At 40.5% G+C, this 21,701-nt stretch overlaps 1 protein-coding gene across 6 annotated transcripts in view; it reads right to left on the reverse strand.

Moving 5' to 3' along the window:
• Window positions 1-21,701, reverse strand: part of lpp (LIM domain containing preferred translocation partner in lipoma) — a 180,990-nt gene that overhangs the window by 46,066 nt on the left and 113,223 nt on the right. For all 6 annotated transcript variants that reach the window (XM_084067817.1, XM_084067815.1, XM_084067814.1 and 3 more), the window contains one exon: window positions 17,292-17,861. In XM_084067817.1, the coding sequence (XP_083923943.1) occupies window positions 17,292-17,861 (570 nt within the window). The remainder of the gene's footprint in view (window positions 1-17,291; window positions 17,862-21,701) is intronic.

Consider the following 21,701-nt stretch of genomic DNA (forward strand, 5'->3'; position numbering starts at 1 on the left):
AAAGAAACGTCACAGGCTGGCCACATGAAGTCCCAGATCCACATGAAGCCACGCTGTTCCCATCCGATTTCTTATTAATGCACAATCGTCAACTAAGAGGTGTGAGTTTAAAGAGACACTCCAAACTGTCACTTTGTTGTCAAAGGTTTGATGTTTTTTTGGGACGTTTTCTTGTATCACCTTTAAAGAAGCACACCCGTCTTCTGGGTTGAGACAGTGAAGACCACTTAGCACTGTTAATCTCAGCTCCACATCAACAGCACACTGGAGAGTGAATGAAACCGTCGCTATTACCAGAAACAGGCTTTTGACTTTAAGCTTCATTTATACCTTATCCACTCTCTGACACCCCGCAGCAACGCGCTGCCAGAGACTTTAAAGCACCTTGTTAGAGAGTCTTTTGTGACAGCACAGAATAATTTCTCACATGAATAAGAGGGAGAAATTGCTTCCCTGTATGCTTTGTAATTGCTCCGCAGTTTTTTGTTCTGGTTTTCACAAGCAACAATGGAGCTATCCAGCTATACTTTCCGGAGCCCTGTGATTTTTCTGTTACATCCAGCTCGATTCAGTAAATTGTTCTCCCCACACCTCGGGGACACTGAGTGGTTATTTTTTTTTCTTTTAAGTTAGTGCTACATTCTGTGGTGACTGGGTTAACAGCTGTATACCGATTTCCCAGTGCCTGCCTGGTACGCGCAGGCTTATACAGTAGTTTAAGGTCACCACATACTTTTCAATGGCAAACTGCATCTCAGTTGTATAATGCTCTCAAAGGACGCGGTGGACCCTTAACAGCTATACCACACCGACTTGAAATGACGCAAAATGATCAACAGTGACCAAGCCTACCCACAATCAAAACAAAAGGGAGTGGCATCTAAGAGTGATTCCCACCATAATGTTTATCTGATCTGTCGCAACCAGACCAGACACAGAATCTGGTAGCGGATCACTGCCCGACTGCCACATCTGTGAATAAAGCCGCACAACACCACCCACTGTGGAATCGCACCTGGTTAGGCGAGAGGTGGGCGGGCGGATTGGATGTACAGGATGGGGAAAGGGATGGGGGGATGTACGGGCTTCTTACCTGACGCCAAATCACAAGGACGGCAAATCTCCCCTCTTTTCTTGTAGGTGAAACTGAATATAATGGTAGCCTGGCATTGCCAGACTGATCATGTGGGTTCACTCACAAGTTTGTGGGGAACTTGTGAGTGAACCCATGTGATGCCAGGCTAATATAATAATGGTAGCATAGCAACTGTGACAATAAAGTCAACAGTGACTGACATACCGTACTACGGAGCAGGGGGGAACTGGACTAAAAAGCTGGACCTGCAGCTTTCAAAAAAGCGTGTTTGTTTTATTGATGAAAGGCTTTTCAGCGCACTCCAATGATTCAACACATTTTTAACTCCAATTCATTAAATCCATTCAATCATTTTACATTCACAATGTTATATTTATTGGAAGATTTTCTCAGACTGAGGTTTGGATAATGATAGCACAGTACTGCACTATAACTGAAAAGGACTCTGAGGATTTAAAATTCTTGTTTTGACTTAGATCCAAAAATACTGGCTGACGTCCAGAAAACCTGCCCAAGAAATGTCTCATATTTCAAAACTACTTGCCATGCACACATACTTTTCAGGAATGCTGAGCTGTATATGAAAACAGCCTATTTTTGAGTTTCTCCACACACTTCAAAAATCAACACATACTGTAACTGTGTTTGGCAACTATGAAAGCTACTGCACAACTCCAAAATAAAACTGATCTTAAATCAGCAGAGAGGATGCGCATACTTTACTGTAGAGGACAAACATACATGGAATAGAGAGGAACGTACAGTATGGATAGAGGAATAGAGAGGGACGTACAGTATGAAAGATAACTGCTCAACAGGAAAAAATCATCCATGTCTCTAATGCCTGATTTACACTTTATTGCGAATTATGTCGTGCACCAAATGTGTCGCACTGCGACACATTGCTTGTAGATCTGTTATTTGTGTGTGCAACTAAGTATAAATCGGGCTTACAGCTCCTGTCACTTATCAGCCGTGCATTATATCGGTTTCACTTCCTGTACTGTATATGCCAGATCACACCTTAAACCATAAGCAATTGTATTTTTCATGTTTTCTCTACAGTGGCTTAACATTTCCTGCATGATCAGCACAGGCCGAAACAAAGACATAATCACTCTACAGGCATATTTATCCACAGATTAAGTGATGATGGACTTCATAATACAAATGCTCTTTAGTGTCAGTGGAGCTGCAGGCTTTTAGAGAGGGGCTTTGCTCAACACACACAGTCTGACATCCCAGCTTTTTTTTCTTTGTCTGCACAAATCACAATGGTATTATGTGAAAGGGACGCTATGGCGGAGCATTTGCTGGGGCGGAAATGGCTTATTAGAATATTAATAACAATAATAATGACAATGGCAGCAAATGGACTATATCCATTTGTGTGGGTTCGCGTGGGATTGCAGTTTGATTGGATTGGGCCAGCTAAAAAAAGCATTTGTTGTCGCGCCGCTAAACTGCCGATTATGGCAGCTTAGGCGACTCAGTTTTACCAAAACAATGAGTGGATTGCAGGATCAGTCATACAATCCTTTTGAGTGTGTGTGTGTGTGTGTGTGTGTGTGTGTGTGTGTGTGTGTGTGTGTGTGTGTGGGGCAGGGTGGAGTGTTTCCGTGTGTCTACAGTCTAACATATGGGCTAATGTTAAATATCCTTTTGAAATGTGTGCCTGTCCATCACTTTGGATTTATTTCACTCCATGCAGCACACGCTACTACTGTACGTTGCTATGCAAGTCTGGCAAACAGGAAGGACCTTTACAGTACATACAGTACTGTAGCTACTGTAAAATCATCACTAGTATGCACACAATTTAGAATGATCTCCCCAATATCATAATGGACAGTCCTGCTTTGTAAACAAATATTAAAGGAACAGTGTAAGGACAGGTTGTGCACCAACCCCACAACATAAATTTGGGTGAAAATAGTTTTCTCAGCATATGTTAGCTCAGGTTGATCCGTTTCTATAGTGGTGTGTTTAGGGAAAAAACTCCCACACACAACCACCTCACTCCAAACGTTCATATCATTCCTCTGAATTCAGTGAATTGGGTCACATTGGTCTTCCACAACACCAGTTTCCCAGTGTTTGGATGAATGTGCATTGTGCAATCGCCCAATCCTCACATCTTTTAGACTAGTTGCTTGCAAATTTGAAAAAATACAAAGTTGGAGGGAGTGAGTGAATCAGGCTGTCTTTCTGCCCTGACAACCCACTTTACTGTGGGTTTAAGTGTCAGAACTAAAGAGTACAAACATCGGCAATGGGAGTTTGAGGAAAGTGCTGGTTGTTTTACAGTATGTTGGGCACGTCATTACAGGCGACAATTTTGAAAATAGCTCACGATCTACAACCTCACGTTGCGATGTGACACGCTGTGAACTTGTAGATTACAATCCTTAAATGTAGGCTAATGATAAACAATGACACTAAATTCCTACTATTCAAGGTACGTGATATTTTTTAGTTAAAACAAAAAGAAAATTGTTAAAAAGTTAAAGCTCCTAATCTGATATAAGTATTGCTATATAGAGTGTTTGTTCAGTAACAGGGGTCTCTCCATCTCCCCAGCTCTTTAGTAAACAGAAAATCACGAGAGAGTAACCATTTATCAGCTTAAATGTTAGTGCCCCGGTTCCAATTTTGCCTACTTTGCCATCACTTCCATTTTCACTTGCTTATCCTGCGATACTGTAAAACTGGTATTCCGACATCAAAATATATTTTCTGTTTACAAAAGCTGGAGGGAAAAGGAGAACCCTCTTACTGTACAAACACTCTCTACAGCAATAATGATTGTTAACAGATTATATTTGAACACTTATTTTAACAACCAAATATAATGTTCTGCACCTCTAATGAATAAACACATTTCACTGATTTGCGTAATCCAGCAGACTAATTTACTGATTAGAATTTCAAACAGGTAACCAGTAATATGTACAGCAGTAATATGTTACGTTTTGAACCTAAGGATCCCAACCTTTCCAAAACTAAGCTCAAAAACCACCTTCTGAGGCATTCAGACCAAGTATACATTTCCCCCAAACAAAATAGGTCATGCCGTTTCAGCTCCAATTAAACACAGAGAGAAAATAACACTCGACTGTACAGCAACTGTACAGAGAGCACGGGAGGATAATTAAAAATTAAGCAATTCCATAATTGACATTTTCCGCAGCCACCCAAATCTTCGGGCACAAATTGAATTCGCATAAAGGGATGAATTCCGGAGACTAGAGAGAAAAGTATACACAGCAAAATCCTTAGTGGTATTAATTTATAACTCTGATAGTGTTCAAATGGAACCAAATGGAACCGTAAGGGTCCATTTGGTTATATTTATACACTCCCAAAGTTAAATAAATACAAAACATTTTACTGTGCTGTGCAGTGTCACAGAAGTGTCCAGTGTCCCTTCAATGTTTGTAAGATTGCGCGTGTGTAAAAACTAGGTTATGTGTTCAGAACTGACACATCCGCCTGTGAACAGATACGTGAAATATCTGGGAGTGCAGAGAGCGGTGCCACAAGCAATCTTGGAAGAAAAAAGAAAGAAGGCAAACTACAAATGACTGCACAAATTGTCAGTACAGAGATAAAAACTTATTTGGCTTCTCTTTATATGTCATCACAATTATATCAATGTAGCGTAGCGAAACGCTCTATTACGGAGGATGCAGGTTTCCCTGGTTTGGATGAGAGATGAATTTTTGTCAGCCCTGCTGTTTCCTCACGCGGCAGGATAGATCTACATTTAAACCCATGCGGTGAACATAATGAAGATTCACACAGGTCTAGGTCTCCAAAATCACCATACTGGCACCAGGCGCTTCCCTTTTGTAGTACACACTGTTGACCATCTCCTGTATAATTTGACCCGCAAAGCAAACCATGATATATCCTTTTCCTCCCCATATAAACGTCCGAATCCAAACAATGGCTCATTTGAATGACACCCTTAAGGTTTTTGCTTGACCAAACACCACCACATGGAACCTGTTGTTCCCCACAAAACAACTCGAATCCGTTGCAGGGATCCTTCCTTGATGGGAAAAAAAGAACAACAACAAATATGATCTTTCGAAAGTGCACACGTTTCATGAAGTCTGAGCCAGCAGGGGTGGGCTGGGTCGGCCCCCGAGCTGTTGCGTGGACAGGAGATGTTATACAGAGAGAGGCCACACAGAATGGAACCTGGGTAGAGCAGCGCTCCACAGTCTGGGAAAGCCAGACTGTTATGTGCAGGACAAGGTGTGAGGGGCCGAGACTGACAGGCAACCATGTCCCAAAATAACCAGCAGGGGCCACTATTATGCAGGTATTTTTTGCTGCCTGGTTTTTGTGTCTACCTCAACACAGTCAGGTGGCATCAGTGATGTGTGTTTTAATTTGCCAAACTAAATTTTATAGATTTCCCTTTTCTTTACCATTCTGATTTGCCTTTCCTGCATTAGATCTTCTTTCAAAAACAAAAATATGCCCTTAAATGAATACAACTATTTCAAATTAAAACGTAGAAGTAAAAAAGTGTAAAACCTCAAAAGAAGTGTTTGCGATTCTGAGGAATTACAATGGCTGTGATTCCACAGATTTATGAGGAATTTGGGGCAGTGAGAAGGGTGATGCATCCAACTATCCCAACGGGGAGATCAAGTATCGTAAATACTAGAACAGATTCTCAATAAAGAGATTAGAAAAAGAAGGTAAAAACAAATGAATCTGCAGGGATTCATTCAACGGGCCAGGGAGGTGGGAGAGGTCGAAAACAAAAACAAACTGCTCGGACATTTTAGGTCTCCAGAGCTCATTGAGCTGCACTGGCACTTATCGATCTGGGCCAGTTATTTACTGACCATGGCCTGCATCTCATAGGAGTCAGAGGAGTGGGTGACAGAGGGCCCTTATTATTTATTGGGGTTTCTCTGACAAACACCTCTGATCTACGGACGCCTATCATGACTGACAAATGAACTGACTCCAAAGAAGCTTTAGGTTTAACTTTCAGCATTTAACTCTGCAAAAAAGAAACTAAATCAATGACGAAACCTCATTTATATTTGATATGAATTCACATGGTCTGTGATTTGTTGGTAATTGCGAGGGCGAATTGGTTCCAACCTGCAGAGGTGGTTATGGGTCTGGTTTCTGAGGTGATGGATGGCATCAGACAGTGAAACATAAGCGGGAGATCCAGGTTTCCTTCACGACCTCCAGGATCAAGTCAGACCGTCGCGTCGCACTGACCTACTTGTACCAAACATTCAGTAACCAGATCCATTAGAGACACCAACTAACATTTCGTTGAAAGAGCAAGGTTGTTGACATGGCAGTAATAAACCATTTAGAACTGCACAATCCAAACTAATCCAACTGATAGCTGTCATAAGATACTGTATATACTGTACTATACGACCACCTCTGTGGCTGAACATTATGGTGATATTGTGGTCACAAGATGAGAATGTGTGAAGTGTCTATGGGGTGTGAAGAGACTCATGAATGCCCTTACATCTGCAAAACCATCTGGCCACAACAATAAAAGCTGTCATCATATCTTTTGGAATTTAAAATTAAACTTAGATTTTAGAGCACACGTGTCACCAAGAAAATGGTAACAGGTCAAAAGTCGAGACTGCAACATTTTTGCTGTGGTGTTTGGCTGAAATGTTTGCTTGTGTGCCATCATTAAAATGTAATCTGGCATGCAGTGTGTGTTTTTTCTTTTTTTCTGGAACACACATTGCCAAAAACTAAAGACAAAGGGATAGTAAGCATGGACATTAGTATTACTAGTAGCTGCATTATTAAATGATACATCACACGTTTAGCATTACAAGTAGCCTACTAAATTAAATGGAGGCACCTGTTCAACCACATCAGCCATCGCCTCACAGAACATGCCGTTTCCTCTCCACTTCTCGCCAATGCAAACGTCTGAACGGAGCAGGAGAAGTCGCATGTCTCTGCAGTGGGTGTAGTCATTGTGTCTGTATAGTACATTTATGCATCGTTCAGACTGCAGGCAAATCCGATTTGTTTCTCAAATCTGATCTTTAGGTCTGACGGTCCACACTGTTCTTTGCAAAGTTATCAGATCAGATTTGTGTATTTCAGACGTTGTCAACAGTATCTGCATTTGTTGCTGTGGTAACGACATAGGCGTGAGTAATGCTTAACTTATATGCTCTGTCGTACGATGGTGTCACTCGTCAAAAATAGCGATGTTGCACGTTGTGCAGCTTGTAGATCGGCTATTTTTGCCGAGCAACGCGGCAAAGTGATCAGACTTCAGTGTCCGAGTGTCCAGACTGAGACACATCTTTAGAAATCTGATTTGAATCACATTTCAAACCACCTATTGGCAAAAATCTGTTTCCATGTGTTTATTTTGTGGTTCAGACTTGATAAAAAACAATGTGATTCCTATTAGGATAGGCCAAAAATCTGATTTGGACTGCCATTCTGAACATATTAGGCAGTATCAACAAACAAACCTATTCTAAGGTTTGCTGGCTGCCACTAGTTCAGTCAGCAGTTAGCACCTGCATTCAAAACATTATCATGAATCTAATTTTCATCTGTCCTCTGTCCAGATCACGAATAAAGCATAGTCTGTTCATTTTATGTTGGCTTTCAAAAGGAAGCTTGTTCAGGAGCATGCAAAAACAAAAGTACACCATTAAAACTTTTGAGAACACTGGTGGTAATCAAATACTATTTAGTCCCTCTTTTATTGTTTATTTACATACAGAACATGTACTACAACTATTTTTAATAATAAAATTATAAACTTCAAGACCAATCAAATAAAACATGCCTGTCTATAGCATTTGTTTATTGCAGTTCTCATTGGCCAATTTTTGTGTTAAATTGATTCAAAAGCCAGGACCTGCCACATTTACTGTTTTCCTTTCTTCAAGGTTTTATAAGTAGTTATGACTTACACATTTTAATGAACCCCACTTTAGTGATTGAAACGTCTAAGCACCAGCCTACCCGAAATTCCGACAACTCCTTTTATAAATATAAACATGCTATAAAAGACTAAATGATCCATGACTCATCATTTTCTATATTTTCATCTTTGTGCAAGTCATTGAAAACAAGAGGCTAGTTGGCTTGGTGATCAAAGACTTACACTGGATCCATTGACCTTTTAAAAAAAGAAACAACGACCCAAAGCCTGTTTTATACTTAGTTGCGCGCCAGTGTCGTGCACTAAAAATAACAGATGTACAAGCTCACAATGTGTTGCAGCGTGACGCATTGTGAGCTTGTAGATTGGCTATTTTCAGTGTGCAACACCGGTGCACAACTAAGCATAACTAAACACAGAGGATCAAAGCATGCGTGCACCTTCAAAAAGACATTGTTCTATGAAGTACAAATGCTGCCACAAGAGCACACAGTAACAATGGCTCTCTAACCACAGACGTTTCATTTCAGGGTTAAATAAATCGCTCCCAAGATTATACGCAGAATGTGAAATAATTGGCTGTGCGGTAATTAATACACAATGTGTTATTAAGAAATATAATTCTAGGAAAACCTGCGTTGGTGAGATAAGGATTTAATTAGACGTCAACATGCCTTCCATACCTCTGTGATAAATGATAATCATGTCACTGCAATGATTTGTACAGTTATGTGGGCTGACATCATGTCTTTATCAGCCATTCTTCACTGTCAGCTGTGCTTTCGTTGTGATTGTGATCAAATCATATTACATTTGGTGAACAAAAAATAAAGCACTTCAGTATTCCTGGTGTAGAGGTCTGCGTGGGTCTTACTGCTTGGGAGCACACTGAATTCATATGTGAACTTAAAGTTCAATTTGGAGTTACTAGACCGGCCCGTTTGGTACCGGCCTACTCGGGAAAGATGTTGTCTGTGTCCCTTTTGTGCCCATATGGAAAAGTCCTTGTGCAGTGGTAAACGTCTGTGGAGAATGTGTGAAGAGTATAATGTGACTGTGAGAAGTGGACTGACAGGTGTGGGGAATTAGGCAATCAATTGGCACATTTGGGCCACGGCCAGAGACTTTTGTACAATGGGCGTATCAGTCGGATCGGTGATTCTGGACAACCGCCTATCCGACTCGACGCCGGGCAATGCACCCCCCCTCGGGTCGTCTGCGACGCCCGTGCCGAATTCGAATTCAAAGTCGGTCGAACGGTTCGCTGTACTACAGATGTACAGAGATTCCGTGCATTTATTGTAAGATAATGAAGTTCTGCTGTTACACCAGCCCCATCTGTGACCTCACCCATAGCTGTAGCTTGGGACTCATAGTGTTATCATTCAGACTTTGGGAGATTATAGGCATTTTTGATACGTTGTATCGCACATTTGAAGGTGACCGACATGTTCCTACGGATGTATGCAATAAAAACAGGGTGGTAAAACTATATTCCGCTATCAAACAACTGTTTAAATCAGGGTTTTTGACAGCCTGTGAAAACTTTTACACAGGTCGCATTCCCGATCAGCAGCCGATCGGGAATATGCTTCTGTGTTGTTAAGCAGAACTGAATGACCTTTACTGTACCCTGTTGTACACATTTCTAACATCAATACATTAATACATCAATACTGTGTTATAAGCTATAATGGACAGACCAGGAAGAAAACTATCTGTACAACATCATATACAGTATACAACTACATCACGTTGATAAGATTTATAGGTGACAAAATGGAAAAATAACTGCTGACAATGAGGCAAATAGGCACTGAAGGTGACATGTGCGGTCAAGTCATATTCCTAAAAAAAGAAATTGTAAAAGACGGTAGCTCATTTGTACGGTTTACACATACCAAAAGCACATACATGTATAGTATATGGATGAGCTGTCAATCAGTGTAATGGCCTGTCGTTACTGTTAGAGAAATGGGATGTGACGTGAGGGTCATGGGAGGACAGCGAGTGTAAGAGGTCCGTTCAGTTCCATCAATCACCGGGCTTCAACCCCAACTTCCATGTCAAGCCTGAGTTATACTTAGTTGCACGCGGGTGTTGCGGACTGAAAATAGCCGATCTACAAGCGTACAATGCGTCAAAGTGTGATGGGTTGTGCGCGTGTAGATCTGCTAACAGTGCCATTACATGCATTATGAAATGGGTGTTTCACAACTTCAGTAATGAGGAGTAATTAAAATAATTATACATATAGGGAGGGAATATTGTCAAGCCCAGTTAAGCATGGCGAGCATTTTAAGTATGCTTGGCATTCAGTCAGTACAGACTCCATACATTAATAGAAGTCGTAGGGGGCTGTAGGCTGTTCTCATGACACACCACAAGTTGCTCTCGCTTTTAGTATCCTCTTGTAACCCTGCACGAGGTAACCAATCTGTTGTGGGTAATCTATACGGTAGCTGTATAGGAGCTGCTGGTGACACTACACTTGCTTGATAACAGACCTCACACATATCCTGAGCGTAGGGGCGTCCAGGGTCAGTCACCTGAGGTTTTGAGTAGCACACAAGAAGTAGGTGTGGGACATGGCATCATTCCAATGAACAGCAGCGGAAAATGCTGTATCTACATACACACATATCTATGGTACTTTCTATGTTTTAGGTTACACCCATTACCCCCGTTATGGGGATAATGGGGCATGAAACTTGCTTGAGACTTTGCTTTAATTATTTGTCATACAATAGTTACCCAGTACATTGTGTTTTAATGTAGTTGAAGGAGCTTATTGATTTGAAAAGTCAAGCTAAAACATAGTTCCTGGAGAAAAGATTGATTTACAAACACAATTTTACATTCATGAATCCTTCATGGCAATGTGATCATGAATGCTATAGTGTTTATATTCATGTTGGGATACCAATTTCAAGCAATCAGGAGAGAGAACTCATATAACAAAGTTAAATTGGAAGTGATAAAACAAAAACAATAGCAGACAAAATTGTAATTGTGACAAAATAATTGAAGCTGATAAATGGGTTGTCTCCTGATTGGATTAAATTGGTGGCCCAAATTAAAATGTATTTTTTGTTAACAAAAGAGCTGGAGAGATGGGGAGACAGCACCTTTAATTAAAAAAAAAGGAAAAGTCCTCAGACCTACTTGCACAGAGACTGAATCACATACTGTAAGCTTTTGACTGAACTTCACAGGTGTTAGCTGTTGTATTGGAAAGACCCCTCTGAGTAACAAAGCTCCACATCATTGACCCAAGGGTCCAAGATGGGTCAAAAACTATTTTGGACCGATGCTGTCAGCACCATATGTAAATGTCCCAGCACAGGTCATAAAGGGAAAGAAGAAAAAAAGCCAGCACTTCAACTGAGATACGCGTCAAAACATTTAAACATGTTTGACAGTTGAAACCATCATTGACCTTCCAGCGGGCTTTAACCGGCTGCGGGGATTGAGCAGTTCAAAATAATCCCCACTGTCAAATGTCACTCAAGCTCAGAAATAACAGAAGTCATCATCCAGCTTAGCCCGGCACCAATTTTCGGGAGAAGGAATCGTGAAAATTGCTATATTAACCGGCAGCCATGAAATCTGTTAATTTTCTTTTCTCCTACAATAGAGATCAAACAGTGGTGGATTTGGGTAATTAAGTGTCCTTGATGCCTGTTGATGTGAATAGCTCCACTTACACCTTCACTTTACGTCTCAAGTAAAGCCTAATTTATACTTCGTAGCACGTCTGTGGAGCTTGCCAAAAAGAACAGATATACAAGCTGACAACCTGTCGCATCGCGCCCCGTTGTTAGCTTGAAGATCTGTTCTTTTTGGAGGTACCAGCAAGGAGGGAGCAGGGCCTCTAAGCCAATCAGAGCCAGTCTGGTTCACAGCCTTATTCCACAGAGTTCATGTCAGACTTCTAATGACGCTGCCCTTCCATGAATACTCTCAATTATGTGAAATGATCTCTGTAATAAAGTCTTCAATCAAAGTTACAGACCCCCTACAGAGAAGGTCCCGGGCATTGCATAAAACTATGTTTAACGCTGAGTGACTGGGTTCATAATTATGAGAAATCTGTAAAGCATCCCTTTTTAATTGCCTAGTGTTTTGGTTTATTTACACAACAGATTAAGAGAGACACAACCCAATTCTAGTAAGTCGATTTGACACCATGTGTGAAAGGTTACGCAATTGTCACCCCATCGGGTCAACCAGACTGCACATGATAAAGGCAAAAGTTGACAGATTTTTCTCTCACTGTAATCTGGCTTTTATAGTGTCTTTGGTCTATTTTGGCATTAGTGCATGAAAGAGCTGCAAGCATACAGGATGTAAACTAAAAAGAAAATGGATTCAAGTTAAATGGAGGAACCGATGAGCAACTTTTAAGGTTTAGAAGCATTAGGGTCCCTTACAGCATATTATCTATTTGGATGTGTGGTGTGCTTAGGAATTGTGAGTTTTCATACAGTACATCATTTAGAAACACAAACAAAGCAAGGGGGGTGGGGAGTGGCGACTGGGAGGTTGGCATCGAGCCAACAATCTGCATGATATCCTTGGGAAAGAAACACAAATATATCGTACTGTACAGAATACATCTACAAAATTAGAAATTTGCTTTTATCTGAAATCAAAGAGATGCTCGCAAATCTATTAAACGCCACCTTTTGTTTTGGTAATAATGCATCATGCTGGGACTTGCTTTTCAAGCAACATGTAGACGTTTGTTTTTGAACAAATATAATTAGGTTTTTTATTTTTCTATTTTTTTGGTGTAGCTGCAATGTTAAAGCTAATTTGTATTTAGTAAAATACAGTCCTTGATGAGCTATTCCCAGAGGCTAAGAGGCCCAGTTTGTATTTTGAATCGGCATAAAATCCTTGAATTAAAGAAAACTCAAGGGCCTCTCACACTTTCCAGAGATTGTCGAGTGGCGGAACGCACTGAGATTAGAACGTTCGTCTCTGCGGCATTGGCCTACTCTATTCTCGGCGACGGCAGCATTTTGTAATTCTCATCCATAGGTGCACTAAGAAGTGACCTGCTGTGCATGATCTATGAAGGCCTTGCTTCGCTGTGTGAAGGACTTCACGCTGTGCTCTTACTAAAAGATAGATGTTTAATTGTTTCAGCCTTGGCATAATGAAAGTGTTCGGAACAATATGCCACTCGTCTTACTACTGCGGATCAAAGCTTGGTGTAATGATGCCCCCATGATGATCCCCCTTCAAAATGAGCATCCTCCAAACAGGGTACAGTACTGGTGCTAGTACAGTAACAATGTAAATAAACAAACAGCTAAGAAGCTGAGATATATTCAAATACCGCACAACCTCTGCCACTGGAAATAAACATCACACACACAACAACATCCATGTCAAAAGAGTATTGCAAAGATGAAATATGATGTGATGATTTTATCATAGATGACATTATGAAACAGTTTCTCTCCTAAGCATTGATTACAACCATGTGTTTCTTTGTTGTATGAATACTGAATGCCAGATGAAATGGCCTGGTAGGAGCACTGAAAGGCACAGACAGAAAACCAATGTCTTGTTGAAGCGATCATTAGTTACCATTTCATGTGTTTGTTCCTCCTCGGGGTAACACCGTCTGATCTATTTAACATTCCCAATAGCTGGTGAATCACTGCCGATGCTCACCACCCAGACAACAGCCTTGTTTGTTTTTTCCGCTAAGCTGTATTGACTGTAATGCTCAACAAACCTATTTACCAAGAGAAAATTCTTAAATCTTAAATTATTTATGAAAATCAATTGTGCATAGTGCATGCACTACACTTATCTACAAAAGTCAAACTTCAACTAGAGGAAAAACAGGAATTGATTAATGTTCTTTCCTTATGGTCTGATAATTTGTGAACTCCGACAGCTCTCTCCAAGCGTTCGACATTCTCCTCTGTGATGTCAGGTTTGCTGAAACTGCTGATAGTCAAGAAGACTATCTGTAATGTTTATCAGGATTTTTGAAAATGAACATTATAGGTGTGCTATCAATTACTGTATGCACACTACTGTAAATATAGATAGAGCATCATCATGGGCACTATTACTTTTATCTGGTCCAATTCATTTCCCACTGGCGTGTACAGTAAACTGGGAATAGAATAAACTCAACCTATGAACCTCCAGTATGCAATCTACCGTGGAAATTTTTTAACAAACAATGGGCTGTGGTATAAGTGTCGCAGTTCCCGCCCACTTCCAGTTGCCGTTAGTAAATACTCAATGCATTTTTCCCATTGACTTTTCCGAAAATATTTATATAAATTAATTTAAGCCTAGAATCAAGCTATCCAGGATCCTGGTGAATCATGACCATAAAACGTTTGATTCTGTGAAGAAACTTTTTTGAAAACGGCAAAACAAAGGGTATTTATTAAACATAGTATATCATATCATTAAATATAAAATTTAAAAAATCACAGAAAAAAAGGTTTTATGGTCATGATTCACCAGAATCCTGGATGGCTTGATTCTAGGCTTAAATTCATTGATATAAATATTTTTGGAAAAGTCAATGGGAAAAATGCATTGAGTATTTACTTCCGGCACCCGGATTCTGCGCAACTGCGATGCTCTATACCTTGTGATATGAACAGTGTACATTTTTTATCCATAGCGTCCATATCACGTGGAGGCTGCCAACCATATGGAAGGAAGTTGGAAGAATATGCTGTTCAACTCCCATAAGTACTACTCATAATGGGTGCTTTCCAGGGCTATTGTCACAGTAGAATTAATTGTTTCAGAAAGAATGCACAATGTGGTCCTTCTAGTCTACATTTATTCTCATTTTTGCAATCTGTTCATTTTCAGCAATGAGTATTGGAAATGTAGGAAATGTCATTATTCAGTATTAGAGTTAGGCAATTTTTCATGATTTTTAGATTCTTATTTTTAACTTTCTTTTCTTCTTTCTTTTTTACTGTTAACTTAGGCTCTCAAAAGAGGAAGCTTCAGTAAGCAGGCCTGTCTGACACACATAAAAACAACATCCTATAAATTAACTACACAGGGACCACTGTTCCATTTTTATCCATTTGACGGCAACTGTAAACAGTATGCACCATGATCTCCAGGCGATCTAAGCACAGCCAGAAATATATTAAATATTCTGTTTTTTACAAGGCTCTAAACCTGGAGATGAGGATTCTCCCAGTGTCACAAGTCAAGCTGCCTCTCTCTGTCCAACATTGGGACTTTTTAAAGACATATTTGACATAGATTCATAGATGACATAAATGACATACTGTACAGCTATCTATTATTTTCTTTGTGATTATTCTATCAATGACTTTTTTGATTGATCTTGAAGTGTGTTTTTATACCTATTTGTTATATATCAATGCAAAAAAAATCGAATACATTTTTATAATTAAATATTAATATAAATGTGTCTAATTAATCACTTAAAGGGTAAGACCACTTTGGTAGAGGTTTGGGTTGTGTAGTTACCATGCCATGATGGAACTCCAAAGGTGGGCAAGAAATAAAAAAAAATTGCTCCATTGATTAGAAATTGATAATTCAAAATATGCTCCTCATTGACTTACATTGTACGGTAAACAGCTCTCAAAGTCACTCTTTTAGCACATAAATGAACCCAAACGTAGCTGATTCAGACAATATAGAGCATCACCAAACCCAGTACTGTTTATTTTTTTATTAAAAATGTTAACTTCCTGTTGATTTTACTATTTGAAGATCTGGATCCGGATCCGCCGATCCAGTCCGGGTTTTCTACTTATTAAAAATGGCAAAATCAACAGGAAGTTAACATTTTTATTTAAAAAAAAAACAGTACTGGGTTTGGTGATGTTCTATATTGTCTGAATCAACTTTGTTTGCGTTCGTTTTTGTGCTAAAAAAGTGACTTTGAGAGCAGTTTTACTGTACGATGTAAGTCAATGAGGAGCATATTTTGAATTATCAATTTCTAATCAATGGAGCAATTATTTTTTATTTCTTGCCCACCTTTGGAGTTACATCATGGCAAGGTAACTACACAACCCAAACCTCTACCAAAGTGGTCTTGCCCTTTAAGCCCTATTGTATACTTTGCCCTACAATGGTGCCAAACTAGAAATAGCTAAAATAGTTGATAGTCAATGCTTCGCTCACACTGTGAAATGTTGTGAACTGTGAAATTTTATATTTTCCCTTACAAAATAGATTATTTTATTAAAATAGATTTACAATTGATTAACTATTGCACCCCTAATTCCAGCTCATATCAGATATATTCTGCATTGTAAAATGATATTTTTGGTGGTAATACACTGCTGTACAGTAGCTTATGGGTCATAGGATTCAGAAGGTCATAGTGTTTGTTTGCGTATAGAATCTAAGGGTGCTGTTAAGAGTCCTACATTGCATCTAGAGCATGAAAACATGAAATAATAATTTAAGATCTTTTGGCGAATGCTTTCTGAATCTGCTTTCTGAAATGAATGGGGAGCTGTGTCACGTCTGTATGCGAGGTATTGTATGTAGAGGATGGATGCACAGAATACAAACGGGCTTTCATGAGACAAATGAAATCAGATGGTGTAAACCCCTACAGAAAAGACCTGTTAAAAATTCATAAAGGTTAAAACAACTGTTTATTCTGAGCATTTCAACGAAGGACGGCACGCGGCTCCCTGTTGCATTGCCATCCCAAGCAATTAAAACAAACAAATACGTGCATACTGTATTCAATTAGTCGATCAAGTGCGCGCACACGCACACACACACACACACACACACACACACACACACACACACACACACACACACACACACACACACACACACACACACACACACAACATTATACATTCATGTTTGTGCATCATACCACCTTGGTCTCTTTTGTTTTAAAATAATAATAATGTCTTAAGCAGTTCTGTTTTGTTAGATATGACAACATGGCAAATAGCAGGAAAGACGCAAGAGACAACCAGAATGAAATGGCATAGATGAGCCAGATGTGAACCTGTGACACCGTCATTGTTTGTGCCTTAGCCTTGTAAGCCAGAAGAGTCCCACAACACATGGTTTAAATGTATTCTAGATAGATGATGCATTTATGCATGTGGAAACACGCAAAGGTAGAGCCAGTTGGAGAAAATCTGTGTCTGTTCTAATGTCAAATAGATATTTCCCTGTCATCTGGAAAAACTACGAGTGACAAAGATTACAGATCAGCTGATTAAGTGTGTGGAGGGCTGCTCTTACCTTGGGTGGAATCATGGGGCCGGCCCCGTAAGGAGCCAGACTTGGTGGGGGATCTGTGATGTAGGTTTTCTTGGGAGCTGGAGGCTGGTATGAGGCAGGGGCGGGCTCAGGTACCCAGCCGCCAGGGCCACCTGCGAGGGTTGCTCCGGGATAATGCTGATCTGGGTAGGCGCCAGGGCCCATGGGGGAAAAGCCTGGCTGCGGTGGTCCGTAGGCAAAGTCAGGGCCTTTAGGCTGGGCGGGCATGTACTGCACCTGCGTGCCGCCACGGTGAGGCACTTGATTCCCGGGGGCCTGCTGGTGCTGAGGCCCCGGCTGGGCGGCCCGCACCTGGACATTGAAGGTGGGCTGGCTCGGAGTGGAGGCCGTGGCGTAGGAGGCGGCGACCGGCTGAGGAGCGGTCTGGAACTGGGGCTTAGCCACCGGGCTGGCGGAGGAGCCCCCCCCGGGGGCCTGGGGCTTGGGTGTAGATTTCTTGGTGGCAGTAAGAGGCGGCTGGTTGGGAATGACCATTCGTTTGTAGCCCGTCACCGGAGCATTGGGACTGGCTGGTGGTGGGGCACTGGAGTTCTGGGTGAGAACAACGAAACAGAAGCAGACTTAACCACATGAACACTAGCAATCCTATTCTGGGCATGTCATTATAGGTGAACATTTCGTGACAATAGGTGGACATTCAACGGAAATAACCAATCTCCAAGATCACATGTGTTGTGAGCTAGTAGATCAGCTATTTTTAGCGAAGAGATTTGGTGTAGACTAGAGGGTACAAGTACCGACTGCAGGGGGACCCCGGTCAACGAAGTACAGTATATAGGGTTTACTGTAAGTCACTGTTTCTCAACCTGTGGGCCGGGGCCCACAAGTGGGCCATGAGTTTATTGCAAGTGGGCCCCCAAATAATTGGCAAAACACTAAGAGTTTTCTTTAAAACCTTGAAACATGAGTTTTCATTGTGATAAATAGAAACTTTTAAAGTATATTAATCCAAGCCAGAACACGATCAATTGATTGATCATTCGGTTGTGGAGGAGCCCACCCATCTGACCACGGTTAAGTGGTCAGATGCTAAGGGGCTGCAAACGCTTTTGAGATTTTCAAGGGGGCCCTGATCCAAAAAGGCTCAGAACCACTGCTATACTGTAAGTGGTTAATACTGCCTCCTTATCCTACATAAACAAATCAAACATCACAAATATAATAGTTATCAATCAGCATGCAAATAAAAGTTTGCTAAATTAGACAGCCATCACTGTCAACAACTACTGTACAATTTCTATTAAGAACTTAAAGGTAGGTTAAGTGATTTACTTTTGTTAAAATAAGTGTTAAATAGCTCTATATTCTGATACTCATACTCATTTCTATTGGTTGTTGAGTAAAAGGAGTCTCCCATGTCTCTCCAGCTCTTTATTAAACAGAAAATGCTTTTCAGTGCTCTCTCCTGATTGGCTTAAATGTTGTCACCTACCTGAAAATGTATTTATATTCTGTTTACTAAAGAGCTGGGGAGACCCCTGTGACCGAACAAACGCTCTGTAGCAATGATTACTATCAGAATATATTTCTTTAACCTATTAAAAAAGAAAGCACTTACCCTACCTTTAATCACTAATTTGTCCAACTTAATTTCAGAAAATGTTGTAAAACAGTACTGAAAAGCATTTCTGCAGTAAACAGGATTAAACGAGATAACTTGAGCAGCACAGTCCCGGTGAGCAGTGGAAGCGCGGCACTTTGATTCCAGGGACCATTTATTGATAGCGTGGTTTACAGTCGAGTAATTATCCAGCCGGCCTCCTCAGAGTCAATTACAAGGCTACCTCAACAGCGGAGGCTGTGCGCCGTCCCGACCGCGGCCGGCCATAAACCAGAGCTAATAAAGCGGGGAGGGAAGGGATAAATTGTTTGGTAGAGGACGCTGTGACAGCAGATTGGCAATGGCACATGACACTTGTGCTGACTCTAGCTGCCTGTACGGGCAAGATGTTAAATCACAGAGATTTGTAGTGCCTGGTGTTCCTGGGAAGAAGAGACTGTCGTAGACCCGCAGCACAGGAGCTCCGTGCTGGGATTCTCACTCTAACACCACCAGTACCTGCTCTGATATAGCTGTAATCGTTGGTGTACTGTATAGGCCACAGATGAAAACATATAGAAAAAATATGTATTAGGGGCTTCTGTCCTCTACAGAACTGTTTTCCACTGATTATCGGTGTCAGACTTCCAACCAGACTAAAATGGGGGCTATCATTAACCTTGGCTGGTCTTATTAGGTTATTGCCTAAAGGGGAACAAAATCAGAGTCAAATATTAATTTTGCAGCACTCTTTAGACCCTTTGAAAGTTGCCGTGATAAGATGTCTTCCTAAATTGGGTCAAAGTATTTGCAATTGATTTCCCTTAACAGCTGATTATTGCAGAGATGGCATACATGCTCCTCACTGCATTGTCATTTCCTTAAAAGGGGAAATAGAAAAGATGGTGCAATTGCGTCAATGGTGATTCATTCATCATGTTGAAGTAAATATAATCATAAGTGTCTGTGGTGTGTGTGTGTGTGTGTGTGTGTGTGTGTGTGTGTGTGTGTGTGTGTGTGTGTGTGTGTGTGTGTGTGTGTGTGTGTGTGTGTGTGTGTGTGTGTGTGTGTGTGTGTGTGTGTGTGTTTCATTTCTTCCAATCTTATCAAAATAAGAGTTGATACCCCAAGTAACTGTAAAAACAACTGTCTAACAAACAATTAAAAACAACATAAAACTGCCTCTGGAATATTCTATGCTCCAACTCCGATTTCTGTCTCAGTGATTATTGCTGGGATTTATAAATAAATAAATAAAGAAGTCTGTCTGCATACAGAATGTGTGGAACAATCTCAGCCATGCCCTTTAGGAAGTAAAATTACTCAATTTAAATGTTTCATGGTTTTTAAGTAGTCCAGATTATTAATTTATCTTTAAGGCCTTAAAACCTACAGTAACATTTACTTAGCAGAGCACTGGAAATGCAAATAGGCCCCTCAAAATAATTACACTGTCATGGTGCATTTTCCACCAATTAGATTAAGTGTATGAATCCAGTCCTTTCTTAGGTGAAGGAACTGATATAAGGGATACAATTTGCCAGACCTGAGAACTGTGGAAACAGTTTTACGCAGCACTGGAATGATCTATACAGTGTTTTATCTTTCTGAGTGTACAATACCGGCTAAACAGTGGATGTTTAGACAGTCAACAGTCTAACAGGGCTATTCAGGGTAAATACAGCTAGTCTGTAAAGGTCCTTAAACACTGTTTTGTTTATTTTATTTGATTAATGAAATAAATAAAAATCTATGTGTGTCATGAGTACATCCACATGCAAATATTACACTGTGATAAAGCAATGTAATGGGTTTTTTTCTGTAATTAAGTAGTTTTTCGCCGCAAAAAAAAAGCATCAAACTGTATGAACGAGGCATCACCAAATAAATAGTTTGATGTGAAATATTTGCAGACACATTTTCTGATTGTTTATTCATCACACTCCTGGTGTGTAAGGGCCTTAGGACTCAGGTTACAGGAATCAAGTTAAAATACACCCTTCCAGATGAGATGGTCACCTTCAACATCAATCAGTGTCACTGACATATAATGCAATCTTCTAGTAGCTATGGCTCTGACTCTCCTTACTAATATAACTGTTGGTGAAATTGGAGCTCATTCCTGTATGCTCAACGTTGATATCGCAGGAAACATATGACACCAGTTGAAGCAAGGAAACAGAATGACCTCAGGATATTTAAGACATGTCAAAAGTGATGGAGGCTTTTAAATGATAAACCTGGCAAGAAAAGGGCTGCTTAAGGCTCTTCTGTCAAAAGGACTTCCTGAATTCGGTGCCTATTATGGTAACAAAGCAAAAAAATAATACATACAGCTAGATCAGTGGCAACCAAAGGGGTTTATGTAGGATGATTGTGGTGTTATGTGCTGTCAAAAACAAAAAGAAGGAAATATTTAACACAAAAAAAAAAAAAGATCAGTGGCAACCAACAGAATGGTTCCTTTAGTAAACATCTCTTGTTATGAAGAAACAGGAGCCAACCAATGTGGGATCAAGGTAGCTACAGTATACCTGGTGGGATCAAGGTAGCTATACCTGATAGCCACTGAGAGCTGCATGTTTCATATTTTGGTCTGAGCTACAGCACTGGTCACTGCCCCTTTACACTAAAAGATGTACTGTATGTTTGCCTCCCACACGCCCCAATCCCCTCTTTACCCAACACGTTGCTTTTGATCACATCATCCCTGCATCCATTGGCCCCCTGGGGCATACGTTGTGCATACAGTATGTGACACTGCTGTGAAGTGAGCTGGCAGTATTTATACAGCTCTGAAAAGCAACATACAGGCTGTTGGTGATACAGGG

This window comes from Gymnoscopelus microlampas (assembly GCF_963454915.1).
Source record: "Gymnoscopelus microlampas genome assembly, chromosome: 9".
NCBI lineage: Eukaryota > Metazoa > Chordata > Actinopteri > Myctophiformes > Myctophidae > Gymnoscopelus > Gymnoscopelus microlampas.